Source organism: Metarhizium acridum (genome assembly GCF_019434415.1).
Source record: "Metarhizium acridum strain ARSEF 324 chromosome Unknown scaffold_1, whole genome shotgun sequence".
Taxonomy (NCBI): Eukaryota; Fungi; Ascomycota; class Sordariomycetes; order Hypocreales; family Clavicipitaceae; genus Metarhizium; species Metarhizium acridum.
In genome coordinates this window covers 5,932,927-5,959,105 of record NW_027094015.1, presented here as the reverse complement: position 1 = coordinate 5,959,105, position 26,179 = coordinate 5,932,927, and the positions used below count along the sequence as shown (strand labels likewise).

The 26,179-nt window shown below is 51.6% G+C and overlaps 7 protein-coding genes across 11 annotated transcripts; 3 read left to right on the top strand and 4 right to left on the bottom strand.

Annotated features, from left to right (window-relative positions):
* Window positions 1–1,734: 1,734 nt before the first annotated feature.
* On the top strand, window positions 1,735–2,799 carry ras1 (the record flags this gene model as incomplete). Its single annotated transcript, XM_066116957.1, has 4 exons — window positions 1,735–1,752; window positions 1,951–2,065; window positions 2,169–2,444; window positions 2,558–2,799. 4 exons carry the CDS (start codon window positions 1,735–1,737, stop codon window positions 2,797–2,799), a joined length of 651 nt encoding a protein of 216 aa, XP_065978844.1.
* A 1,859-nt stretch (window positions 2,800–4,658) lies between these two features.
* On the bottom strand, window positions 4,659–8,698 carry J3458_001853 (uncharacterized protein; the record flags this gene model as incomplete). The annotated part of the gene is made up of 1 exon (XM_007809503.2): window positions 4,659–8,698. Exon 1 carries the CDS (start codon window positions 7,599–7,601, stop codon window positions 4,659–4,661), a length of 2,943 nt encoding a protein of 980 aa, XP_007807694.1. The 5' UTR covers window positions 7,602–8,698.
* Window positions 8,699–10,004: 1,306 nt separating this feature from the next.
* MTR10 (Nuclear import receptor) lies at window positions 10,005–14,337 on the bottom strand. 3 transcript variants are annotated; one of them, XM_066116954.1, is made up of 6 exons: window positions 13,857–14,337; window positions 13,700–13,789; window positions 13,352–13,633; window positions 13,147–13,237; window positions 11,792–13,075; window positions 10,226–11,730 (listed from the first exon to the last, which is right to left on the bottom strand). In XM_066116954.1, exons 1-6 carry the CDS (start codon window positions 13,983–13,985, stop codon window positions 10,691–10,693), a joined length of 2,916 nt encoding a protein of 971 aa, XP_065978841.1. In that variant the 5' UTR covers window positions 13,986–14,337; the 3' UTR covers window positions 10,226–10,690. The 3 variants fall into 3 exon arrangements, with proteins under 3 accessions (XP_065978843.1, XP_065978841.1, XP_065978842.1); XM_066116956.1 differs by having other exon boundaries at window positions 10,005–11,730; window positions 13,352–13,902; XM_066116955.1 differs by having other exon boundaries at window positions 11,792–13,237; window positions 13,352–13,789; window positions 13,857–14,237.
* Window positions 14,338–14,547: 210 nt separating this feature from the next.
* On the bottom strand, window positions 14,548–15,819 carry J3458_001851 (uncharacterized protein). Of its 2 annotated transcripts, XM_007809501.2 has the most exons (2): window positions 15,436–15,819; window positions 14,548–15,379 (listed from the first exon to the last, which is right to left on the bottom strand). In XM_007809501.2, exons 1-2 carry the CDS (start codon window positions 15,527–15,529, stop codon window positions 14,736–14,738), a joined length of 738 nt encoding a protein of 245 aa, XP_007807692.1. In that variant the 5' UTR covers window positions 15,530–15,819; the 3' UTR covers window positions 14,548–14,735. The 2 variants fall into 2 exon arrangements, with proteins under 2 accessions (XP_007807692.1, XP_065978840.1); XM_066116953.1 differs by having other exon boundaries at window positions 14,548–15,819.
* A 1,504-nt stretch (window positions 15,820–17,323) lies between these two features.
* On the top strand, window positions 17,324–20,591 carry J3458_001850 (uncharacterized protein; the record flags this gene model as incomplete). The annotated part of the gene is made up of 2 exons (XM_007809500.2): window positions 17,324–19,584; window positions 19,688–20,591. 2 exons carry the CDS (start codon window positions 17,324–17,326, stop codon window positions 20,589–20,591), a joined length of 3,165 nt encoding a protein of 1,054 aa, XP_007807691.2.
* RPN1 (proteasome regulatory particle base subunit) lies at window positions 19,999–24,021 on the bottom strand. Of its 2 annotated transcripts, XM_007809499.2 has the most exons (4): window positions 23,730–24,021; window positions 23,604–23,677; window positions 21,056–23,533; window positions 19,999–20,990 (listed from the first exon to the last, which is right to left on the bottom strand). In XM_007809499.2, exons 1-4 carry the CDS (start codon window positions 23,845–23,847, stop codon window positions 20,964–20,966), a joined length of 2,697 nt encoding a protein of 898 aa, XP_007807690.2. In that variant the 5' UTR covers window positions 23,848–24,021; the 3' UTR covers window positions 19,999–20,963. The 2 variants fall into 2 exon arrangements, with proteins under 2 accessions (XP_007807690.2, XP_065978839.1); XM_066116952.1 differs by having other exon boundaries at window positions 21,056–24,021.
* Window positions 24,022–24,373: 352 nt separating this feature from the next.
* Window positions 24,374–25,694, top strand: rio2 (Serine/threonine-protein kinase rio2; the record flags this gene model as incomplete). Its single annotated transcript, XM_007809498.2, has 2 exons — window positions 24,374–24,436; window positions 24,489–25,694. The coding sequence occupies 2 exons, from the start codon at window positions 24,374–24,376 to the stop codon at window positions 25,692–25,694; spliced, it is 1,269 nt and encodes a 422-aa protein (XP_007807689.1).
* Window positions 25,695–26,179: the final 485 nt, after the last annotated feature.

The window sequence follows — 26,179 nt, the reverse complement described above, 5'->3', positions numbered from 1 at the left end:
TTATTGAGCATTGAGGGCACAGACCGGGCGAATATTGACTGATACAGAGTTTACGGAGTACCCGGTCAATGGCTAACAGGACACAGAGTATTAGAGCATCTGCGTGGTGCAGTCTGGGTAAAGGAATTGCAGAAATGGCGACTCGGGGCGCTTGGTCGCACACTAGTACAAGGAATGGCTCGGTCAAGAAAGCAGTGCAACTTGTTTCCCTTCCCTATGTATATTATTAATATTATTATTATAATTGTTATTATTATATTTTTCATTTTGATTTTTGCATTCTTTCCAAGCCAAAAAGAACCAGCTCATGATGGGACTGCTGACGGGGTCCTTGCAATATTTAGCCCTTCCATGCTCCCACACGAATATTTGAGGCTCCTTGGCTGCTTCTACCAGACTCTATTTGTTCGTGTTGGCACCACAATTTGGAGCAAACATTGAAGCCAAATCTCTCTCCCGCCCAGTGCCAGGCCACCTTCCCTGCGATTTGGTGCTCCTCACTTGCCTCCACATGTGCACGCCCCCCGACCTCCTCCAGTGCTTGAAATGCTCCCAACCACCCCCTGGGTCCCCGGCCGTTCCCCCGTCTGATTCAAGGTGTCCTCGTCAATAACACCGGCCTATCACTTGCATCCACTCGAGCAATACCAGGTTGCTAGGGGCCAGGTATTACGGAGTAGGTATGTGCTTGCTCTGCAATGTTGTATTATAAGTTAATCAATGTCGATATGGAGAAGGGAGTAGGAAGAACTGTATGATATGCGAGTGCCAGTTGCTCCAAGGCCAACTGCTTTTGAGAGGCCGGCTGGCGACATGAAGACTGAAAAAAAAAATAAAAAAATAAAAAGCCTCGGAATTGCGCCGGCGCGCATCGAACCACGAGTGAGCGTGCGTCCAAACATCTGGAAGCATTGAATAGCAACAGCACTCGCGTAAATACGGTGTACATACCAGGTACTCCGCTTAGCGACCTACGTACTAAGTACCCATCCAGGTATTAAGTACGAAGTAAGTACCTGACATTCAGGTACTCCGTCCGTATCCAACACACTTGCAGGCATGCGCATTTGTGCCGACCGAGGACGGACATCAATTGATGGAGGCTGGAGTGCATTGTCAACATTGTCCCTGGCTTGGACCTCGACCCGCCTTGCCTCCATCATTGATGCCCACGAGCCACCACCCGACCCCTCGGCCACACATACCACCATACCACCATACCACCATATCACCATACCACCATACCACCACATCAACACCACCACCAACCACGTCAAGCCAGGCCCAGCCAGGGTCAAGGTCGAGGTCTCTCGCACCCACTCCAGCGCCCTGCCACCAATCACTTGGGGCCCATCGTCCGCCATACTCCGTCCTCCACTTGCAGTTCCAGTTCCAGTCCCAGTTCCGCATTCTCCATCCTGGGTTATCTTTGTCCTTCATCTTTCCCAGCTATTTTCGGCCTCGACAACATCGTCGTTCGCCTCGTCACCCAGCCGTTGCCGCTGTGCAGTGCATCGCTCTCTTGGTTTTCTCTTCCTTCTCTGGCCCTCAATTCCGCTGCCGAGTCGCTCAAATCTCTCCGCTGACCGCGCGCTTGTCTGTTGCTGCTATTCAGCACGGCCCCTTACAACATCGTCTCACTACACCAAACCTTCCTTCGCGAACCCCCCTCCCCTCCTATTTTTGATTTTGCGCAAGACGCCCTTGACCTGAAAATCCCCATCTTCACTCACAATGGCTGCGTCTACCAAGGTATGCTGGCTCTGCTCCGACCAATTCGCCCAAAAACGCCCCCGTCTTTCCTTTGCCTCTCGGTTACCCAACATCTTGTTGGGCTGGCTCTGTTTCCCTACTTGTCGACCCCTCCGATGTCGTTTGGTTATTTTACAAGTCACACACCGGCGACGTACAGTTCATGCAGTCTTCTGACAAGTTGCTTTGCGAAACTAGTTTCTGAGAGAGTACAAACTCGTCGTTGTTGGCGGCGGCGGCGTTGGTAAATCTTGTTTGACCATCCAATTGATTCAAAGTCATTTCGTCGACGAATATGATCCTACGATCGAAGGTGCGTCACAGTCGACGACAGGCCCTGCGCCACCGCTTTTCTCTTCCTCGTCGGATTGCCTACCCGTCATGTCTGCAAATTCTAATGTAGCCGGCTATTACAGATTCATATAGAAAGCAGTGTGTTATCGATGATGAGGTCGCCCTTCTCGATGTTTTGGATACCGCAGGCCAGGAGGAATACAGTGCTATGCGCGAGCAATACATGAGAACCGGAGAGGGCTTTTTGTTGGTCTACTCTATTACATCCCGCCAGAGCTTCGAGGAAATCACCACCTTCCAGCAACAAATCTTGCGAGTCAAAGACAAGGATTACTTCCCCATGGTTGTAGTAGGCAACAAGTGTGATCTGGAAGGCGAGCGTGAAGTAACCAGGCAAGGTACGTACTTGATGCATATATTTAGACACATGTATATGCAATGCAAATGCTGTGCACTTTCCCCTCGGACCTATCTGGGGCTGGCTGCTGATTCTTCGTTCTGAAAAATATAGAGGGAGAGGCTTTGGCACGATCGTTTAACTGCAAATTCATCGAGACTTCAGCAAAGTCGCGAATCAATGTTGATAAAGCGTTCTACGATATCGTTAGGGAGATCCGAAGATACAACCGCGAAATGCAAGGTTATTCGACTGGCAGCGGCGGCGGATCAGGGGTAAACGGGCCCCCCAAGCCCATGGACATTGAGGACGGTGAGAAGGAGGCCGGCTGCTGTGGCAAGTGTGTCATTATGTGAGGGACGAAGCCGAGGGAGCTGGTGTGATGATAAGAGGACGGTGCAGAGGGTTGATTTTTGATTTATACAGCAGTTGGCTGGGTCGACGCCCACTGCAGCAATCGGGCGACCACTTTCAAAAAAGTAACACCTGTGGAAAACAGGGATTTTCCTATTCACTATCTCTTTGGTTTTTAAGCAAAACAACTCTTTTGGACCACGAAGTACAGCAACGGCTGTGATACCACTGTGGCGGATTGCCAGGACGGTTGAGAAAACATTTTCACTGCATCGGACGAGGAGTCGGGTTCGGATTTGGTTGCATGCACACGCTTTCTTTGACGGGCTTTTCGAGGGCTTGTACAAAAACCATGATGCCATTCGAGAACGACAAGGATTTTTGGCAATCCAGCTGTGCGGCATTGTTTTGTCTTTTTCAGCGTAACATGACTACTGATAGCCACGCACTATACTTTTTTTTTTTTTTTTTTTTGAGATGCCACGGGCTAAGAAACTCATTGTCTATCCAACGATTCCCGGCTGCGAGATTTTGAAGGGCCGAAGAACGTCGGGGCAGAAGGTGGACGGGAAGCCAGCTTGCGCAAATGAAAGGGGCACAAGACGCAGAATAATGGCAAAAATTGCGAGAAGGATGCGTGAATCATGTCAGTGAGCAGTTGCGAATCTGTTCATGTTGGGGGCCCAGGAAATCATAATACCAAGACGAGCACAGAAAAGAACAGGGACATTGTTATTGCCCATGCAATTCAGCAGAGGCTTCGCGAGAGTTGTTAACACCCGCCTTGGTGTTGTGTTGCTGGATAAGGGATGAAGTTGATCTGATATTGTTACTGTTTATTCTCCTCCTCATTTCCTTCTCCCCCGCCTCTATTCCTCTTTTTACTCTTCATCCTTCTGTCCTGTCTTTTCTTGTCCTTGGTCCTTGTATAGCCTTTAATGTTTTGTTTGTTTCCTGCGCGGATTTTCTTTCACCCGAAAATGGGTTGGTTCTTGTGATCATATTACTTCGAGTATATCCCACCCTTCTCCCCAAATTATTGGTCAAGCAACATGTAATTCATTTTTCAATTTTCCTGTCTGGAAATTCTCATGACGCCTTCTCACTCCAAGGGTGTCTACATTCCCCAATGCCAGGACAAATATTTTTGCTGAGCCTCTTTGTTGTGTCTATGCTATGCTATGCTATGCTATGCTATGCCATGCTACTGTCGATATATTGCTACATGTACATTGACTTGTACATGCAGCTGCACACCGTGCTGATGAAAGTCATCTTGATTTGCGCTAGTTGTCTTCTTTTGCTCTGCGCTGGCCTGTCCATGTACACACTCGTATCCCGTGTTCCCTGCCCCGTGTCCTGTGTGTGGTTCCCGTTTTCCGTGCCTGATTCCTTCTCATTGGTACTCCCCCCCCTTTTTCTGGTTTCCTTTGCTTACTTACTCCGTATTCCCTTTCCTCTTCTCTCTTCAATCTCATTAAGAGTACACCCTCTACGGTTTTACGGTTTTGTTGCTGTGCTCGGGTACCTTGCTCAGGCAGCATACCCCCGTGCACCTCGTGGCTTGTCCATGTCTGACTCCTCTCAGCTGCATTTCCCCTGCGTCGAATTCCATAGATGATGACTGGGCGTGCAAGTTGGGAGAGAAAATCAGCATCACGACCCCGAGGGGAGTCTGATCTCGGATGCAACTCCCGAAACTCGCCAGCTCACCGATCTGCATGCGAGGCCTGGCTATGCTGCCTGGGCTCGCCATATAAGCCGCCATTCGTTTCCCCTTATCTCTCGTTCGCCTGCATTATTGAGTCTAGAGCCAGCTCGCACCCATCAGCCCTAGTCCTCCGATGGCACCGGGTCAGGATCAAAAACTCGCTGCATGATCAATGCCCCAGTCTGACACTACCGCTGTAGGAAACCAGTTAAACCAGCCACCAATTATTGCGTTCTTCTTTGGCTGGTTGAGGACCAGTCCGCCACACACAAGACATGCCCACGACACTGTTTCTTCCGTTGACGTCCCATCCGCGGAAAGGAGTTCGTGATATGATGGTGAAGCGGTGGCCACGTCTTTCGGGTGGTGTACGAGACATACTGGGCACAGATCTTTCTCCTCTTCCGCGACTCGCCACTCCCTCATCCTGTTGCTTTGATACAAGGCGTAGCGTGCGTACTTGATTCGATCAGGCAGACACAGGTGCGAGTTGAAGATGTGGAAACCGCAAGTGCATCCAGTAATGGGATGCTCAAAGGGGAAAAGATTCATATTTCGGCCGTTGACAGCTACACTTCCACCGATGGTGGCGTTGTTTGTGAACCGGCAGCCCCAGACGTTCTTTGCACCGAGCAAGTACAAGTCAGTGAGGGATCCCCCAATGACGCGACTGTGGCAAGAATTGCAAAAGTAGGCACGCATTGCTACGATGTCGAACTTGGTCATCCTGCCTGGGCTTTGAGACAAAAGGCCATTGTCATATCGTACGCAAGACTCACAAACTGAATGGGGGAGGTTGCCGTGCTCAATATCTTGACAAAGTCTTTCGGTCAAGCCAGTGCACATCTGTCTTTGTTCTATGCATGGGAAACGCTGGAGTTGCACGTTGACCGAGTCGGAAGAAATGCCGCGGAAGACTTGATTGATGGGGGAATGGCGGACAAGAGAACCATTCATGACGCTGAACAAGCCGAAATCCGTCGATCCAGTGGGGTTTTGATAATAGTCTTGCCATATGGCTTTTTCACAAGGTGGCCTAGTTTGGCTGAGAAACTCTCGCCAGCGAGCTGATTGAATGTCGTAGACATTCAATGAGTTGTCGTGGTACTCGTGGTAATCCTCGGAGTTGGGCAAGGTAAGACGAAGCGGGATTCCTCCAGAGAGAAGGTTGCTGGGTATCGTCATGAAGGTAGCATTGTTGGCTACATTGGGAGCTGTGCTGACTGTGCTGACCATGTAGGCATCAACGGCGCCGATTCCAGTCCGATCGCCCTCACTGGTGATGTTGGAGGTCGACTCTGTAACTGGCATTGTCTGTAGGTCCTCCTCTCCGTCGCCCAACTCCTCGACGAGTGTGGTTGTATTTGGGCTTCCTCCACTAGCCTCCATCAACTTTGACCTTATATAGGCTTTGGAAACGATTTTGAAGTCTCTGTGCTTTGCATACTCCTTTCTGTCGCACTGCCTCGTCCAACTTGGCCACCGTCTCACCAGCCAGGTCCTGAGCTGGTCGAGTGTGATATCATTCACATTCATGCCGTCAAGTTCACCGCCAGGAGCTCCATGCGGAGGCACGCCCCGAGCCACCAATGCCGATCTCATCCTTTGCATTTCGGCCACAAGGGCCTGCTTGTTCTGCTCAAGAACATCGCCCGGTCTATCGGGGACTGTCTTGAACGCATAACGCGCGAACGGCGGGCCGACGTAGTGCTCAATCTGCGTTCCGTCCTTCTCGTCATCCACGCCTTCCGGTCCGTAGCCCATACTCAAGTAGTACAGCGGTCCTGGCTTCACCATCATGTTCTCGCCATGGTTGATGCGGCGATTCAAGCAGTTCAGTGTGCGCAGGGCTCCAGCATGCCACTTGTCGCACATGTCCCCTTCGCCGTTGAAGAAACAAGAATCGCAGGGTCGTTGGCGATCACAGTTTCTGCCCGTGGCCTCGCACCGGCCGCACCGGGCAAAGGGGCAGAAGTTGCCAATGCCAACCCTGCTGAGGTCAAAGAGCGGGTAGATCTTGTTCTCGTCGTTCAAGTCCCGGCACACCATGCCCGTCTGCCAGCACCAGTTGCAGGCGTACTCGGCGTGCTTTGCCGACGCCCTGCAGTGACGCTTCTGGGCGTGGCACTGTTTGCACTGAGGCCTCGTCACGACGCCCTTGTCGCCTCTCAATTCCACCCATCCGCCGCCCAGATCGCCCCTGGTCGACCACTCGGTAGGCACCTCCAAGCTGTCGGGATGTCCAACCAGCATGCCGCCGTCAAAGCAGGACATCTTGCCTTCCTTGCACTGGAGGCAGGGCTCACGAACATCTCCGGGCTCCCCGGTTTGGCGCGAGTCCAACCAGCTGCAGACTTGGCCCTTTTCCTTGTCAGGCTTGCTCTTGCAAATGTCACACTCGCGCCGAAACCACCTCCGTCTTCCCTTTTGAAGATTCGGCTTGGGGCCCATTTGTCTTTCGACCTCGTATCCCCAGCCCAAGTCGGCGTCGCCCGTGCTAGCTTTGACCAGGCAGAGCTTCGACTCACTGTCCTTGGTCTTCATGCAGTTTGTACATCGTAGCTGCAGGAAAGGGTCGGCATCGCAACGGCTATTTTTCACCTTTCTGTTGTCTTTACACTCCTCGCAGGTGATGGGCTTGGGGTAGTTGACTGGGTGGAAATTCGAGTGGCGTTTGAACACTTGTAGGTCTGGATGCTGACCCGTACGGAAGCATTGATGATCCAGGTCTCCCGACTGATATCTGTGGTCGGCACACGTTTGGCATTCATGGACCAACCCATCGATGATTTGCCTATTGCACGCCGGGGCTTTCCCCTTTGAACTGAGTTCAAGGTTGAGGCAGAAATTGCAGGTCAGGCTGTCGGCATCCCTCTCCCGCCTTACGGCAAATCGTTGCTCCCGGACGGCATACTTGTCTTCACCCTCCTCTTCTGATTCTTCCACTCTCACCTCGATAACGCTGTCACTGTCCTCGTCGCCCCCAGTGTTGTGATTATTGGTTGTATTAGCACGCTTCGACGGACCGGCTGCGGGAGAGTTGCTGCGCTGTCTCTTTCTGGACCGGGCCGGCGCCCTCGTTCGGCCGTCCATTTTGAAGAATTCCGTGATGCCAAGAAGCAGAAAAGTGACCAAAAGATGAGACACAGCGAGTCTCAGGTATTTCACAAGCTACAGTGATTGCTCCCCTCTGTCACGATATGGCCAAAACCCGGTTCTAGCCAAGGAGAAGCAAACACTGGGCATGAAGGCAGGATGCTGAGGGTAGCAAGGATGGCGGAAAGAAGATTATTGACGTCGAAAGTCGCTGCTAAGAAGTCCAAGAACGGCGACGAGACTTATTATACCTAGGCATTCGGGTGCCATGGATGCTGTCCATTGTGCCTGTGCCTGACTAGTGATTCTTTGGACTATTATATCCACTGGCCATGAACGAGTAGATGGATGGCTGTGTAGCTTGAACAAGGTCTACATAGGATGGCCTATGAAGTGAAACAGCGCCTATATCCGTGCTAACAAAAGGGGTCTTTTTGTGCAAACGCAAAAGAAACCAGACGAGATAGCCGAGCAGTGATGTGAAAGAGCAGCATATCGAAATAGGAAACACAGGGCAGCAGTAGACTTGAACACGACAAAGAAGTCTAGGCGAAGAAAACAGTGGTCTTGCACGCATAGGGTCTTTTTTCTTCCCATTTGGCCTATAGGAACAATCAATCCCTTTTTGTTACAGACTGTTGGTGTAACCTGCTCAGGAGCGGCTTGTGCATTTCATCCTCTCTCCAGGACAATACCGGGAGTGAGATGGAAAGGACGAAGCGAGAATCCACATAGTCTTGTTCTTTTCACAACTGTAAATATTCTGTCTTGTCTACATGTCTCTGGCCATACCGAGACACCACTTTTTGTCCCCTCCCCCTTTCTCTCTCTTTCACCAACTCGCCTCCGTCACAGATGTCCCTCTTAGACCATGCCTCTCCCGCCGAATGCCTTTTCGCTTTGACCGTGTCCTCTCTCTCTGCCGTGATTCTCTCCCGCCCCCCGTCCTACCTCCATCCCCGCAGCCCAGGACCTCTCTGTTCAGATCGAACCTTTCTTCAAGTACACGCGGAGAACAGACACAACGACACGCGTGGTCTGTCAGGATGCGTCGGCAAAGCACGCGGCCTCTTTGACGCCCAAGCCCATGATTGCCCACTCCTTGGCGCAGATACCACCACTTCCCCTTCCCACCCCCCCGGCTGGTGCCTGCCAACCATTTCTGAACGAGGAAAGGGCCACCGTCGTCATTGAGAGCCCCTGAATCGCCTTTCCCGTCCTTTGCACCGTCCCGGAATCGCCACGACGGCGCCGTCGAAGCGGCCTCAGGAGGCGAGTTCGGCCTGGCCCATTGCGCTGCGGCTCAGACCGCCGGCCAGCCCTCAAGCCCGTCTCTTTGTCTTTGGCACCCGTCTACACTCAAAATACATGCTCTACGCGAAGTACAGGAAATAAGAGGAAAAAAAAAAGAAGCTTTGCAAGGAAAGCCACGCCCCCCGATGTGGTGTTTTTCCTTCGTCGGGAAGAGCGCCTTTCGTGGAGGGAGGGAGGAAAAACACGCCCGGTACACAACCACGAAACGGCATGTAGACTTTCAAAACCACGACGCAATCCTCGCCCTTGACTTGCGGCAAGCGGATTCCCATGTTTACACAGCTACTAGGTACGAACGACGCCTGTTGCCAAGAGTCACAGGCGCCGGGTTCCCGGCCGCATCAGCAGCTCGCTCTTTGCACTTTTGCAGCCCCTCTGAATAAATCCCCGGCGTCGAATTCTCGTCGCGAATGAATCCTCTTTTGTTTGGGGATTCCGTCACATGATGTACCTCACAACAAGGCCGAGCGTATCCATGTCTCACCCTGGAAACGACAATCCTCACGGCTCCGACGGCGTGTCGACACTTGCGCGGTCCAGTGAATAGCCAGCGGCCGCCCATCGCCCGGCCGGATCGCGGAGGCGGCAGGAATACGGCCCGTCCGCTTTGCCATCTTCCACTCGTCGCCAACTCGTGAATTGCCTCCCCGTTGGTGCGCGGGCCTACCGATCAAGGCGGTCTGCCTTCTTTACACCGCCCGGTACCGGCTCGAGTATTCCTCTTCCTCGCGTTTCTGTCTATTGTCATGGCCGCTTACTCTCCTTCTTTCTTTCTGTTCATTCATGATTCTTATATAAAGGGATTGTTGCCGGTGTGAATGTGACCACCGCAACTACAGCTTCGAGAAGCACACCAGCTACCCCCACGACAAGGCATGCGTGCTCTCCAGGTAGACCCGAGGAGAGGGAAGAAAAAAGACCACTTGGTTAAGATTTGAGCAAACAGGACCGTGTAGGCGCCCCGTCGCCGTCGTGCCTGCTCAACGACCGACTGGACGAGGGCCATTGGCCTCCGCCTTTGCAGTTGCGAGAGGCACCGACGAGAACGGGTGGAGAGCCGTCAAGCTCAAAATAGCGTGTGGCTGCGACGGCTCCACGGTCCTGACTGCTGCTGGCCTTGGAGCTGGGAAGCTTTCCATGTTGCTTGCTGAAGCCACAAGAATCAAAATTGGACTGCAGTAGCCCACAGTGTCGGCAGTGCGTTGGCCCAAACCAACAAAGACTATCAAACGGTGGCGCTTAAAGGCTGAGACAGACATGGACACGACAAGACTTATAATTTGGCCTATCGACCGAGTCGGGCCAGCAACGGGTCAAGCGCACCAAAAGAAACGTACCGGGCCCGAGTTAACTTCCACTTCTTCAGCTACGCTCTCTCAAAGTCCTCCGTCGCAATTCTCTAAAATAGCACACGCTCGCCTTTTGCCACCAATATGACTCCCAAAAATTATTGCCTTCCATTCACCGACAATGCTTCCAAAATCATGCTACTGCTCCCAATATCTCTATTTCATCTCAGCCATCGAACCACAGAGCCGCTGACGGCTCGCGTCTTGATGCGTCCGGGCTACATGCCCACGGGCTCATGACTGGGTCCAACAACAATCACTCAACTCCTCGCCCATCGACTTCCACTCCAGTTTTGAAATATTAAGGGCTTGCTGACGCCCTAATTTTTGCTTGGTATCTTTTCCCTATATCGCACATGCTTCCTCGGCTGTCCCCATGTTATCTTGCTGGCCTTATTTTTTCAAATTTTATTCGTCATTTGCTTAGCCAGAGAACTGAAATCTGGCAGCTTCGAGTTGGCCCAGGCCGTCTCTGGGAGCAACATTGCGACGGCGGTAATTAGTGGTGAAGTCTTGCAGCAAAGTGCGCACATGTCTGAGGCCGCTCACATCCCCGGATGACAACTTCTCCTTGACCTTGGTCACGAATCGTTGAGCTTCTGGTGCCGACACAGTTCCCTGAGGAAGAAGCTCAATCGTATGCGCAACCCACTGAGTAGTTTGTGCTGGCATAATCTCAAACAAGGCCAGGATAACACCGCTTCCATCCGCAAAGCAGTCCCCAGGGAACGTAATCATCATACCGGCCATGGTTTGTTTGACAAGGTCGGCACCATGGGCCATCAACAAATTCTTGATGATTCCACGGATTTCAGCAGCCTGTGCCTCCGGAAGACCTTCACTACTTGCCGGATTGTCGCCGCCGTACGATAGCAAGTCGCGCAAAAAGTGCAGGGTCGACGAGAGCGGATCTCGTTGCTCCAAAGTTAATGCGTAGACCGAAGCTTGGAAAATTGGCACCAGCAGCTGCGACGGAATCAGCTTCTGCGGGTAATACAAAAGGGCATCAATTAGAAGCCGGAAGAAGTCGTCAATGACATCTGGCAAATCTTTAGGCTGCAAATCTGCCATCACTCTAAGAAAAGCGGTTGTTTGAGCCTCAAAAAAGGTATAGATGTTCTCCGTGGTGGCCTGGTCCAAATGCTCACGGTCTTCCGAGAACTCTCTTAGAATTGCAGATGTAACCCAGAGGAAGCAACCTTCTCTAGATGTGTTGAAGCTGCTGGCGAGCTTGTTGGCCATTTCAGGAAGGAGAGGGGCCATGGCAGTTCGATACGACGTGACCATATTTCGCCAGCATCGACAAATGCGTTCGCAAATGGGACTGAAGTCGAGGAAGTTGTCCAAAACAGTCGACAAGATGGGAAAGATCTCCTGCCAATACTTGACTGCAGGGTTTTCTCCCCCTGGAGCCACGTACGGAACAACATTCTGCACAAAGATGGTGATAAGTTGGAGGTGATCTTTTAGTGTACAAAGTCAGTCACGTCATGCTAAGAAGGCCGGCTCTGTGGTTCAACTTACCAGCCAAGGCTAGCTTGCCTTCCTCATTGGAAGCGTTGTTGGCTTTGGCCATTAATCTTTGTACCAGAGGGTCGGCATAGGTTTTCAAAAGCCTGTACGTTTCGTCAACAGGCTGAACGGCGACCACGTTGGCAACACCCTCGGTTATTTCCTCCTTGCTCAGATCAGGTAGCTTGTCCAGGATTTGGTCGTAGAATGTTTGGAGCTGTAACACCTGCCCACTGAGGAGATTCCTGCAGTCAGTACAGAAGAACTTGAGAGAAAGTGCAGCGGCTCTGAGTATTTCTCTCGACTCTGTCTGGAAAGATTCCACAATATAATTGAACTGCGGTTCCAAATATTCAGGGTGCGCTGCAGTCCACTCGGTGTATCGCCCGAGAACCATGATTGTCGCGAAGCGAAGCTTTTCGTGGCTCGGAATCTGAACCAGTAGCGGCATCAGTTGGGGGAGCACAATACTTTCGTCCTTGTGAACCATCCGACCCAGGGCTCTCATTGCGAAAAGAGGAGCCTCAAGCTCTTGCCAATGGGGAACGTCGGAGCCATTGACCTGTCCGGCATACTTTTGCGTCCATAGCTGAATAGCGTGAAGAACCTTGGTAAGACACTCAGTCACCCCCATGACATCGCAAGAGTCCTTCAAAGTGTCACCCATTCGGTGACGGAACTCTCGAAACTTTTCTTCCTGCTCGCGATCACCATCGAAGAGATCGCTCTCGTTTCCAGACTCAGGCCGGGGATACTCTAGATGGCGGAGCAGGATGTCAACGAGCTTCGAGAAAATATCGACGAGCTCTAGTCTGCCCTGAATGTACCGCTCCAAAACCAAATACTGCTTCAGCTCGTACCAGAAGTCAAAAGTGTGCTCAATAACGTCACGCTCCTTGTCTCGAGCAGCGCACTCCAGAACAGCCTCTACCAACGGTCTGAAATGAGACGGTTCGCGAGCAACACCAACCACCCAGCTAATCGCAGCTGTCGAAAAGACCTTGGTCAATGCCTTCAACTGGTCCGTATCGTCGGCTTCAGCGGCCTTTTCGATCTGTGGCTTCAGTGCCACAACCCGAGGGTACAATGCATGGACGGCATCTTGGCTCTCATCGATATCCCTGGTTTCCCGGAGCATGGTGCAAAGACACTCGGCGGCTTCCGCACCACTTTCGTCACTCGAAACACCAGCAAAGATGTGATCCAGAAGTGGTGAGTTGATTATGTTCATAACAGGAACTTCTCTCAACCAGGAGGTAATGCACTCTATGAGCTGGGGGTTGCGCGATGCAGCCGCTAAATTTGCAACCAAACAATTAGCATCAAGTTGAAGAATTTCAGTTCCAGTAAAGTTGTTGGAAGCATACGTGATGATTGTGAGTAGCTTATTAGGAGCTGTACCACCTGATCTATGCTGTCTCCCAATAGGACCTGTGTCCGTGCTGCAAGTTCTTCTTCCTATTTTCCAACAAATTAGACTATGATCCCCATGGTGTGTTGATGCCGATCGGATGGTAGGTCTGTCGTCGAAAGAGACTTGGTTCCAAGTCGACAGGTTTGCGATCCACGTACAGACAGGGTAATTTTTCGACCTTCGGTCACTTCTTCAGGCAAAACTCTCAAGAAGTCTAGTATACAAGCGTGGCTCTCAGGGCTGTCACCGAGGGACTGTACCACGGACGGGAGAACGTCGTTCCAGTCCTTCATTTGTATCGCAAGAATAGCCAGACAAACGCAGAGCTGCACGCGAATGGGCTTCGGACCGGCAGCAAAGTGCTTCAATAGAAGCAGAATTTGACTTCTAAGAGCCGGGAGTTCGCTCGGTGGCACCTGGGTAGTTAGATCATACGTGATCTAGTCATGTCAGCAAGGTCACGTCAAGGGTGTTTGGGACTTGAGCTTGGGAGGCAGAATAGAAACCTTTCCACGAAGTGTTATAGCAGCAAACAGGGTGGCCTCGGGCTCTGCGGTGGATTGGAGGATTCCCATTATGGTACCCCATGAATCTTTCTACAAGTCCTCGGTTAGCACGGCGCACAGCGATATGCTCATGTGTAATGAATGCATCAACGCATACCGACTTCTGGAATCTCTCCAGATATTCATGGGCCTTTGTTTTCGTCTCCTTCTCCCCAGTCCTCATCGTCCTAACAGCAGCCAGTACGTCAGACGGCGAGAAGGTCTCTTGTGTAGCGTTCGAAGCCATGGTGGGCAACGTGAGAGGCTGTTGCGGGAGAGAGCCGTGGTGACCGAAAGAGTCGCAACCAGATTTCAAAACGGGCGGGGAGAGCTCGTCTTCATAAGGACTCAGGAGTCCAGCCGTGTTGGAAAGCTGCTCCAAGGCAGTCGCAGCACAATTAGAGTAGAGGCAATATACGGAGTAAGGGACAACAGTAATGAGAGACGTGGGACGCCGTCAGTTGGTTCCGGGTTCAAGGGAAGGTGAGGTGGAATGACGGCCAGGGGAGGCAAAAAAGAGAAGCATGAAGCCACACAGCGTGGTTCTTTGAGATTGGTATGACGGGCCATGGCGGGGCGATGAGGTAGCGGGCTTGGGGTGGTTGGTCGCTTAAGGTTTTTCCGCTCCGCAGCGGCGAGATATTGTGCGCTACTCCCAACTTGGTAATACAAAGAGCGTCATCTTGCAGCTGGAGCAGCTTGGGGCAGCCGGAGCAACTGGGTGCATCTGTTCAGCCAACGAAAGCCATAAATTATGCCTCACATGTGCATGTCGCATTGAAACAAATCGCAAGCGTGAAGCCTGGAGCCTTGAACTTTCCAAGAGCAGCAGAGTGTAGTGGCAGTTGCTGGCATCTCTATAACCATGCCGTATGTACCATTCAGTATGTCCTAGGCACATGCGCTGCAGTAATTATCACGATGATGCTTAGTGCATTTTATTTTACTTTAATTTATATTTTTTTTAACATACCCCAAGTCCAGAAATGATTTTGCCTCATTTCGGTGTTATGCTCCCCGACGACTCCCTTATCTGCCCATTTCCTAACACGAGGCCATGCAGGCGTCTGTCATACTGACCCATAGGAATCTGTTCCTCGGATGAACCCGAAAGCAATTGCTCTGTGAGTGCTAATCCGTAAAACAAGATAGGCTTTGCCTCATTGGCAGGGGACGATGCTTTCGCCAAGTATCTATTCATAAAGAAATCGTAGAAACCCTTGCCGTGGCCCAGCCTCCGAATCGCACCAGACTCATCAAAGTCGAATGCCACACCCGGTAGCAACATCAAATCCAAGCCAGCTTGGTCTGCACTGTGCGCATCCGGCCCGCCCAGAATGCGCTGGCGCTCGTAAACCGTGGCCGGATCTACGCTGGGAATGCCCCAGCGATCAGGCTGCAAGCTCTCGTAGTCTTGCATATTCTTCAGCTGGACCATATCCATAACGCGAGCTGGAGTGCCTGGGGTCTCCAGCGGTGATTTGTGAAGGTAGGGGATGAAGACTTGCTTTCCAGAGTCGAGGGCGTGCCGTACAATTGCATCCGTTTGAACTTCGCCTGAGGGCATGGAAAGATATATGCTGATCCTCTTGGCCTCGAGATATGGCTGAAACTCTTTTAATGACTCGCATATATTGCGGCCTGGCTGGCGTGAGCACATTGAGCTGGAGGGCGTTGTGAGAGTGAGCCTGTCTTACTCTGAGTGACAATGGAGTCGGCGGGCACGGCGGCGAGTCTTTGCTTCACTAGACTTCGCAGCTGCTGCTTGGCCGCAGAGAGAGATGAAGCCATTTTGAAACCGTGTATAGCATAGGAGCCGGCGCAAGGGATGCTCGAGACTGCTGGTGTTTGCGGTCTTGGTGTCTCTACGTCGGCGAGGCCTTTGTTGTAAGCTTGTCTGGAGCTACGCTAGGAGTCAAGGTTCGGTAGGCGGCCATGGCTCGGTATTGGCTGGAAAAGGCGCCGCTGGATCGGGTGTCAGCCGCGCCGCGCCAAACGGTGTCCTGTGCATTCGTCTCGTCGCTTGAGCATCGTGTGTAGAACCAAGGCATCAGAAAGTATAAAAGGAGAGAGGGAGAGAGTTGAAGCATTGAGTGGTTATCATGTTTCTACCAGTTGACGTTTTTGGAGTTGCACGAGCCCCCAGCACGTGTTCACTGTTGTCTGGCCGCACCTTCCGTACACGTCATTGTTTCGAAATCTTGTCTCGTTGCCCGTTACCAAATCTGGCAACATTCTAACTTACGGAATAACTATGACCTTAAGCTTCAAAGGTACTGTGAAATGAACTGCAATCTACTCGTTGAGGGCTTCCTTATACCCTGCCTTCCTGGGTCATGTGTGTGATACTGAACAAATGTGCCATTTCGTATTCCATGACAGACAGACACCAGGGCTGAGCGGCCCCGCAATATGCTCAACTGAGTATTCCGGCGGCTTACGATTCTTTCTACATGTCTGGCGGATTGGGCTCAATGTTGTGCCGCGTGGCAGTGAGAATTCGAAGCATGCCTGACGGTCCAGAGTCCTTGTGGCTATCACATCAGGGAGTATTACGGTTAGCATTGATCGTCATTACAGTCATGTACTATTGCCGGAGGTCGTGGCTGCTCGTCCGGAGTCTTTTGTTTTATTAATGTTGGCCTCGAAGCTAATTAATGCACTCCCTAGATAACCAACTATCCTACTCGCCCAGTCGCTCTCCTCTCACATGCATTCCTCTACGAACTGCGTCACGCGTCTGCTAGCTTGCATGACAAGTGCTCACGATTTGAGGCTATTTTTCTCTGAGTCATGCCGCCTCGAAAAGATACACCCCTTTCGGCGACCATGAGCGTCACAAAAGCGGTGGGAAGCAAAGCTGATCTTGTTGGCGTTGATGCGTAGCGGCTTGGCCCATGATCGGTCTGACTTTTTCCAGTCTTGACTTTGCGAAACCCCCGAACCCAGTTAATTAGGCCGTCATGTAGTTACTAGTCGGGTAGAGAGTGAACAATGGACAATCGACTTGACCAACTACTTTGGACTCCATGGAGAATGGAGCATGGGGTAGGATGCGAGTCCACGCCGTCCACAGTCCGTCACCAGTTATGCAGATGTCAACGAGATCACAAGGCCCGCGACTGGCGACTGGCGACCGGGACGGCCTGACCTTAAGCGTCCGGGCTCCTGATAGGCAAATACAGCAGCATATGTACGCAAGGGCCAAGATCAGACTGGGGGTCGTCCTCGGCTGTGGTGTTGAGCCTCAAGGATTTGGTCATGGAGAATTAATAAACTCTGGCTTGCATGGTACTCCTTGGCGCGCAAAGGGGCCGTTCGTTATTCTTTACACCGGTCGTTTATGCTCCAATTGGTGCTGCGACCACCCCCCCCCTTTTCTCCCCCAAAAGGACCGTACATGTTGTCCCGACTCAAGGGCAGCTTCATGCCACGCCAACCACGCATCCCTCAACATCCCTAATCAGCCTCTAGCGCTTCTAGTTTTTCCATCATCGTTTTCTGTATGCGTATGCAAGGGTCGACGCCGCGCTGGTGCGCCGTTCTTCAGCCAAATCCTCTCGGCCCGCCATTGTCTGCCCCGCCATGGGTCGTCGCACCAAATGCGCGTCCAGCTTGACCGAGTCCGCCACCACCAGCACCACCAGCACCACCATTCCGTCCGTCTTCAAGACCAGTCCGTCTTTCTCTCCGGACGTTGAGACAAGGGTACATGATTCCCAATTGCACGAGCAGGGCGTGCCTCTTCAGACCCTAGCAGCTGCGTCGTCCTCCACAGCTCGATCCACTGCCTCATCGTCACCTTTCCCGCCCCAGCCGAGCGAGGCGGAGAGTTCGTCCAACACTGGCCCAAGGGAGTCAACGCCGGTTGTGCGCCCCTCGTCGCGCTCATCGTCATCCTCGACTTCTATAGCTGGCCATGATCCTGCATCTCCGAGCCTCAGCGAGGCAATAGCAGAGCCGACTCTTGGCCGCCTTGACCACCAGCTCGACGAAGCCGACATGGCCTCCAAGAAGACGCCAATGCTTCGTGCCATGGATGGTTCTCGATCCGTCTCCTCTCCATATGGCTCCGTCACTCTTAGCCAGGACGCCTCTCCCGTGAGCAGCGATTCCGAAGACGATAATAACCACCGGCTTCGTCGAATCGGTTCTCAGAATCGGAGCCAGTTGAGTCTAAGCTCGCGGCGGTCCATGACCTCATGGCGATCCGAAGACCTCGACGGAACCGCCCTAATGTCCGGGCTGGAGGGCCGCTTCGGAATAGCAGAATCAGCCTTTCCCAGCGAGATTTTGGACCACGACAAAGATGGTGAAGACATCGGCTCCGAGGAGGGGCTTCTGCTCGAGGACGCCTCGTCAACGGAATCAACTATTGAACCCGAGGAGAACTCACCACACGAACTTGTTCGAGCTTCCGTGCCCCCGACTGATAATACGACCCTCTCAATAAACACGCCTCGTATGTGGTGCTTGTCGGTTCTCTTCTCCATTCTTGGCTCTTCGACGAATCTGTTCTTCTCATTACGATACCCAAGCGTTGCTATTACCCCAGTCATTGCACTGCTCCTCGTTCACCCTCTGGGACATTTGTGGGACATGGTTCTTAAACGACCCGACGACCCCGACCATGTATTTGTTGATGGAGTCCGCACCCAGACTGTGAGTGAGGGAGCAGGCCAGACTCACCAAACGAGACACGCAACTTCGTGGCGCCAATGGCTGGCACAGGGGAGGTGGAACGAAAAGGAGCATACTTGCGTATATGTCAGTAGCAATGTCGCGTTTGGTTTCGCATTTGCGACGGATGTCATTGTCGAGCAGACTCAGTTCTACAACCAGCCGGCGTCGATTGGGTACCAGCTGCTCTTAACCATATCAACACAAATCCTCGGTTACGGCTTTGCTGGCATGGCTAGGAGATATCTGGTTCGCCCGAGTGGCATGATTTGGCCAGGTACCCTCATGTCCGCGGCCATGTTTTCCACGCTGCACAAGCAGGATAACAAACCTGCCAACGGCTGGACAATCAGCAGATGGAAGTTCTTTTACATTGTGTGGAGCGGCGCCTTTGCGTTCTACTTCTTGCCGGGGCTGTTGATGCCTGCGCTCAGCTATTTCAGCGTCGTCACCTGGTTTGCGCCCAAGAACGTCGTCATTGCCAATCTCTTTGGTGTGGCCTCTGGTCTGGGGCTCTTCCCCCTGACATTTGACTGGGCGCAAATCACATATGTTGGCTCCCCTCTCCTGGTCCCGTTCTGGGCTGCCATGAATGTCATCGGCGGTCTCGCCATTGTCATGTGGATCATTGCGCCCGTCTTCTACTACGCCAATGTCCTCTACACGTCATACCTGCCAATTCTATCAACAGGTGTCTTCGATAACACTGGTAAAATCTACGACGTCAGCAAAATCCTGACCCCTGAATTTCTCTTCGATAGGGACGCCTATAAACAGTACAGCAGGGTGTTCCTTCCCGTGACGTACATGCTCAGCTATGGCATGCAGTTCGCCGGCCTCGCTGCTCTTCTCACCCATACCTTCTGCTGGCATGGCAAGGACATATGGCGGACATGGAAGAATTCCATCGAGGAAGCGCGCCAAAATGGCAAACCTACGTATCGACCCGTCCCAGAACCACAGTCACACCCAGTCTCGTCGTCAACGGGGAGCTTGGGTAGCGAGAATTACAGCCGCTTTTCGGCCTCGACATCCAACGTCGACAACCTCATCAGCCGCGAAGACATTCACTGCCGTCTGATGAGTCGGTACAAGGACGCCCCGTTGAGCTGGTACTTGCTCACTTTTGTCTCCATGACAGCCATTGGCATGTTTATCGTCGAATTGTAGGTTGCCCGTCTTAATCTCCCCGACACTTACCCCCCCCCCCCCCCCCCCAAAAAGAAAAAAAAAGAAAAAAGAAAAAAACACCGATTCTAACCACAGCAGCTACCCCGTCCATCTCCCCTGGTACGGCCTCCTACTCTCCCTCGCCATCGGCGCCATATTCTTCATCCCCAACGGCATCATCATGGCCGTCACCAACCAACACAGCAGCATCTACCTCATTTGCCAACTCATCTGCGGCGTCGTGTTCCCTGGCCGCCCCATTGCAAACATGGTCTTTGTCACTTACGGCTACATCTCCTCCGCGCAAGGCATCAAGTTTGCGTCCGACCTCAAACTCGGGCACTACATGAAAATCCCGCCTCGGCTCATGTTCCTCGTCCAAGTTGTCGCCACCCTCGTCTCGTCCGTCACGCAAATCGGTGTGTTGAACTGGATGTTCGCCAACGTCAAGGGCATCTGCACTGCCGACGCCCTCAACGGCTTCACATGCCCCATTGCGCGCGTCCACTTCAACGGCTCCATCCTCTGGGGCGTCGTAGGGCCAGGCGAGTTCTTCGGCCCCGGGGCCACCTACCGCGCCTTGGTCTGGTGTTTCCCGCTCGGCGCCCTCCTCCCCATCCCGCTGTGGCTGTACGCGCGCAACAGGCGCGGCAGCGTCATCCGCAAAGTCAATCTGCCCGTCATATTCGGCGCAATGTCATGGATCCCCCCCGCTACAGGCCTCAACTTCTCCGTCTGGGCCGTAGTCTGCTACGTCTTCAACTACCTGATCAAACGGCGCGCAAACGCCTGGTGGGGCAAGTACACCATGACCCTCAGCGCAGCTCTCGATTCGGGACTGGCCTTTGGCATCGTCGTCGTCTTCTTCGGCTTCTTGTACCCTGGGTGGATGAAGGACTTCAAGTGGTGGGGTACAGAAGTGTACAAGCAAGGGTGCGATTGGCAAGCGTGTAGCTATAGAACGGTTCCAGAGGGCGAAACTTTTGGACCGGATGTATGGTGATGGTCCTGTCACCCGGCATTTGTGGACGATTTCATTACCATGTGTGTATATATGCATATACATCTTTTTTTTTTTTTTGGGATGGCATTTTGGGGAGAAGAGAGCCGACTTGGATAGGAGGCAAATTTACTCGACGATATATATCCCGTTTTTGCGCCACTTTTTCTGTCTTTTATCGGATATAGAACATGACGTACCAAACCAGCATTGAATTTTTATACCATCTAGGAAATGCACAGCTCTTCTTCATGACTATCTTCTCGTGTCTTTACAGTAGATTACTATACAGTGGACTGGCTAAAGCCTGAGCCAAGCTGCCAACTCTGTACCCAATGCTCTCCTCTCCATAAAACTCCTGGTGTACCTGGTCCTTTACTGTCCATCCTCCCACTCCGGGTTCTATCAAACAAGTTAGCTGAACCGAACCCCGAGGTTCGAATGCTGGAATGACATCATCGCCTTACCTTTTGTAGGATTACCAGGCCCTCCAAAGTACCGTTCAAGCTAATGTACTCCTCATCCTCAAGCTCCGCTCGCTCTCCATAGCCCAACAGGACGGGTGTACTCTGTGTTTGCCATCCGGTAATGGTCTTGGGACGACCAGCTTGCCCGACAACATCCACGGCTTGACCAACTCGCACATTGACTTTGAGAGGCTTAAGCTGCTCATCTAGGGTGACCAAGAAACGAGGGTGCATAGCAGTGACTAGGAAATAGAGCAGGTAGTGGGAGGTGCCCGTGATGAACTCTTTGGGGTCGATCAGGGCAATCATCGTGGCTAGCAGTCCTGCAGTAGAAACCTGAGAGAGGACCTGGCGGTCGGTGTGGAAGGGGTTGATGGATAATGTGCCCTTGCCCATGTGTAGTAAGCCCTGAGCAATTCGGACCATGAAAAGAGCATCCTGGTCGCGGTGATAGTAGCTGGCCAGTTGTCTCAGGAGTTGTGCCAACCGGGCGTTGTTTGTTCCTGCGCCGAGCATCCCCATGGCAAATATTGCGTTGATGGCAACCTCTGGGTCGTTGTCGTGGCTGTATCTTGAGAGTGTGTCGTAAACCTTCATTTGCGGGTTACTTGGGCTGATGAGACCCATGGCCAACGGAACAGCCTTTCGAATGTTCGCCTCGCCATAATGCATGAGGTGACCAAACTGTCTAAGAACCATTTCCTGGCCGATATCCTCACCCATGGCCACCAACGCAATGCCGATGACGGCATATGCTTGCAGCAACTCATCGCCCTTCTTGTCATCCGACTCTTCCTTGTGCTCGTTGCAAATATGCAGCAGCTCCTGGATCTTGAGCACTGCTCCAGTGCCTGCCCAAGCACAAATTTCTGCCAAAACAGCAGTCGCCTTAGCCATGGGGTGCTCCACCGCCTTCAGAGTCTCCAAAATAACGTCAACCTCTTCCTGTCGGCCGAAGAATAGCAATCCCAAACCAAGTGCCAAGAAGCGGGTCCACTTATCTGTCAACTGGTTCTTTCGTTCGTCATCCATCAACGTTGTCACAATAGTTTCTGTAACATCAGGGTGGGAAGAGCCCACAAAGATCAGACCGCATGACAGAGCAGCCATGGCAGAGATTTGCATGTCTTGTGATGAATCGCTGATAATCGGTAACAGAAGCTCGAGCAGATCCTCTTTATTCGAACCAGCGTACGATAACCCCAGGCCCATAATGCAGGCGGTTCGGATTAAGGGGTTCGAGTGATGCAACTTCTCAGCATCTCCAAGCAGAGCCAGCGCAGGCTCCGAGTCAAAACGAACACCTGAGTTCATGATACCAATCGCCAACATAGCTCCAGCTGAAATTTCAGTTTCAGCAGAGTATGTGTACTTGTCGATCTTGTCCAGCCCATTCTCAATATCCCAAAGTAGAAGAGTACCCATAGAAGCCACGGTCGACATCATACCATCGGCCTTGGTCTTCCAAACCCAACTCTCCTTTTCACCTTCAACCAACATCATCTTGTCATTTCCAAAGCCAGCATTGACAAACGCGTTAACAAACGCAGCAGCCAGGTTGTGCCTGGCAGAGTCAAGATTAGTCATACCAGCTACCCGACTGCTTTCAAGGTGGCTCTTGTAAATGTCTTCAGTTGTCTTGGGATCCAAAATATTCAACTCCTTTCCAAGGGACTTGAAGTGCTCTGACAGCTTAAGATTAGAAGCACACTCCAATATCACTTGCTCATCCTCGTTGTTCTCAGGTAGGTCCAATACGATTCTTTGACGCGCGACCAGGAAGGCCAACTGCTTCTTCAAGGTCGGGTTCTCAGCTTTGTCGAAATCAGCCTTGATAAGCTCAACATCATGCAATCGAATAGCAAGGACAATAGCCTGAGTGAACTGCTTGTACTCCATATAGATGTTATGGGCAGTTCGAAGGAAGGTCTCATTGTCGGGGTAGGTGAGTAGATTCACCATGCTAACCATGTACAAGCAGACTCTGGCATAGGTGTTCTCATCGACGAATTTCGGTATCTGCTCAATGATTTCAAGTTCACTCATAAGATCGACAGCATCCGCCTCTGCATTGCTCTTGATGAAAAGCGGGACCAGTATCAGAGCAAGGTCGATCAGGTCCGAGGTAGACTCATCAGCTGTGATTCGTTTTCCATAGACCTCGCCGATCTCCAAAGCCAAATGTCGCACATATTCATGTCCCCAAGAGCTAATATCAGACGTCGGAGCGAGAAGACGATATTTGAGTGTGTCTTGCTTGTCCTCGTCGGAGAAGGTCATACCAATGACAGATAAAACATCAGCCAGCGATGTCTTGTTCTCGCTAGCAAGCCATTCCTCGTACAATTTGGTCAGGGTTTCATAGTGTGGTCGTAAGAATTTGAGGGGCTTTGGTACTGCTGTCATTGATGATGTTGAGGTTTTTATCGAAGTCTTCATCGCCTCTAATGCTGTTTTGTAGAGCTCCTTGTTCGATTCCTTGATTCGAAGCAAGTCAGCAAACGCCGACAAAGTGAGAACAATTGTTTTCTAGCTCCAAGTAACCTACTGTCAATCGCTCCACTATCATGTCAAGCTCGCTTTTGAGCTGTTGATCCTCCTCACTGAGCTCCTCCTCGACGGCTGTACCTAAATCAGCATCTTATGGTTTGTCAGCACCCTAGCCAGCACTTACCATCCTTCTTATCATCTTCCTTCTTGCCGTTTAAAATGGGCTTCTCATCCTTGGACTCGTCCACGGCCTTTCCCTTGCCCTTGTCCGCAGCCTTGGGCGCATCGGTGTCTTGAGCCATGTTGACGTCGATGTGATGGGCGCCCTGTGCGAAGCTCCTACGAGGGAAGGTGGAAGGTACGAAGAAGGCGAAATGTCGGTTACAGGTGAAATTGAGATACCTGGAGTATCAACAAGCGGTGCGGTTCGAAATTTCCAAAGACCGCAAGCTTGCGTTGGTAGTGGTGGAAAGTGATGGACCAGTATGGCAATGAAAGCTCCAACGGCGGATGTCCTACTGTAGCTCCGGTTACGTGAGGCGCTGTCGCCTGGTGGTCGCGAGCACCCAGCCTTGCAATTCAATCACGTGCTGTGGCACCCCTGGAACCGGAAGGGTTAATCCGCAGATAAGGCACAGGTGGCGCGCAGGCGCTATCGATTGGATCTTATCGGCTAAATTTCTCCGTCAAAACGATTGTCACCACAGCGCAAGCGCTTGCGTGTGCTGCGAGAGCCCCACGCCAAGAGACATTCATCATTCTCTGACTGATCTTGATATTGCTGCATTGTACAATATCCCAAAATTTGGTCCTATATCAACCGCCACGATGAAGCTGGACACTAGGGCCATGAGGCATTTGGCCTCAGAAGACTGGAGAGTTCTTACTGCCGTAAGCACAACATGAAAACCTTTCTGTCCCGTTAGTACTAAACTGCGCACAGGTCGAAATGGGCAGCAAAAACCACGAAGTTGTGCCCACTCCGTTGATAGAAAAGATTGCCCGCTTGCGAGGTGGAGCTAGCGGTGTACACAAGAGTATCTCAGCACTCGCCAAAGTTGGTCTTATCGCCAGAGTCAAGGAAGCCAAATACGACGGCTACCGGCTAACCTACGGGGGTCTCGATTATCTCGCCCTGCATACCCACGCCATCCGCAAAGATCTTTATAGTGTCGGAAACAGGATCGGCGTTGGAAAAGAGAGTGATATCATGGTTGTTGCGGACCAGACGGGCACACAGCGTGTTTTGAAAATCCATCGATTAGGAAGAATATCATTCCGAACCGTAAAATCCAACCGCGATTATCTAAAGAATCGTGCTTCTGGCTCGTGGATGTATCTTTCAAGACTAGCAGCCATGAAAGAATATGCCTTCATGAAAGCTTTACATGAAGAAGGGTTTCCAGTTCCAGTTCCCCTGGCCCAGTCTCGACATACGATTGTTATGACACTGGTGGACGCTTTCCCACTGCGACAAATTTCCGATGTTCCGGACCCTGCATCTCTTTATGCGGACTTGATCGCTTTGATTCTTCGCTTTGCCAATCATGGGTTGATCCATGGGGATTTCAACGAGTTCAATATTCTAATTAAGGAGGAGAAGACTGTGTCAGAAAGTGGCGAGGAATCTTTGAAGCTTGAGCCGGTTGTCATTGACTTCCCTCAGATGGTGTCCATGGAGCATCAGAATGCTGAAATGTACTTCGACAGAGATGTTGAATGCATCAAAAGATTCTTCTCAAGAAGGTTCCACTTTACCAGCACAACACCGGGGCCCTTCTTCAAAGACTCGAAGAAGAAACTAGCCAAAGGTGGCTTTACAAGGCTGGATGCAACTGTAGAGGCATCTGGCTTCACAAAGAAAATGTTGAAGGATCTTGAAACTGCAATTAAAGATCAGGTCGCGAAGAGGGGAGAAGATGGAGTTTCAGAGGAGTTTGATGACGACGACGACAACGATGATGATGATGAAGTCGGATCTGAGGACGACGATGACGAAAGTGGAGATGACGAGAAAGACGATGGTGGCATCTTGGGTCCGCAGAGTCATGAGAGAACGCTGAGTGCTGGTGCCAAAGTCGATGACGAATGTCCTGCTGCTGGCGCCCAACTTCCGCTTAATGAGGATCTGTCGAAGTTGACAGTATAGCACCACACGATACCCAAAAGAGAACAAAACGAATTGGACATCTTCCAATGCTTGATCGAAGTGATTTCATACCTGTGATACACTATTATTCATCAATTTCGCCCATTCGGCGTTGATACTCTGTTACAGGCCCCAATCTTCTCTAAGAATCTAAAGTACAGTCTGATCAAATGCGTCCTTGAGGCACTCCTTGGCGCCAGAGAGGCTTGACTATAAGATGCTCATTCACAGAATATGTCTGCTTACAACTCAACTGGCAAATTCGTAAAAGGATGTAACAAAAAAAGTGACAAGCAAGAAAATGTAGCCACATGTCTGGACATGAGATAAACCGAAAACAAGCACAAAAGAGACAACAAAAAAGCTAAAATCGACCAAAAAACATTAATCACTATTTTCATCCCGTCAAGCACCCTTGGTCGATGGCGACTTGTTCTCGTTAGTGCCACCGGCGACGGTAGATGAGTCGGCGTGAATCGTTACAC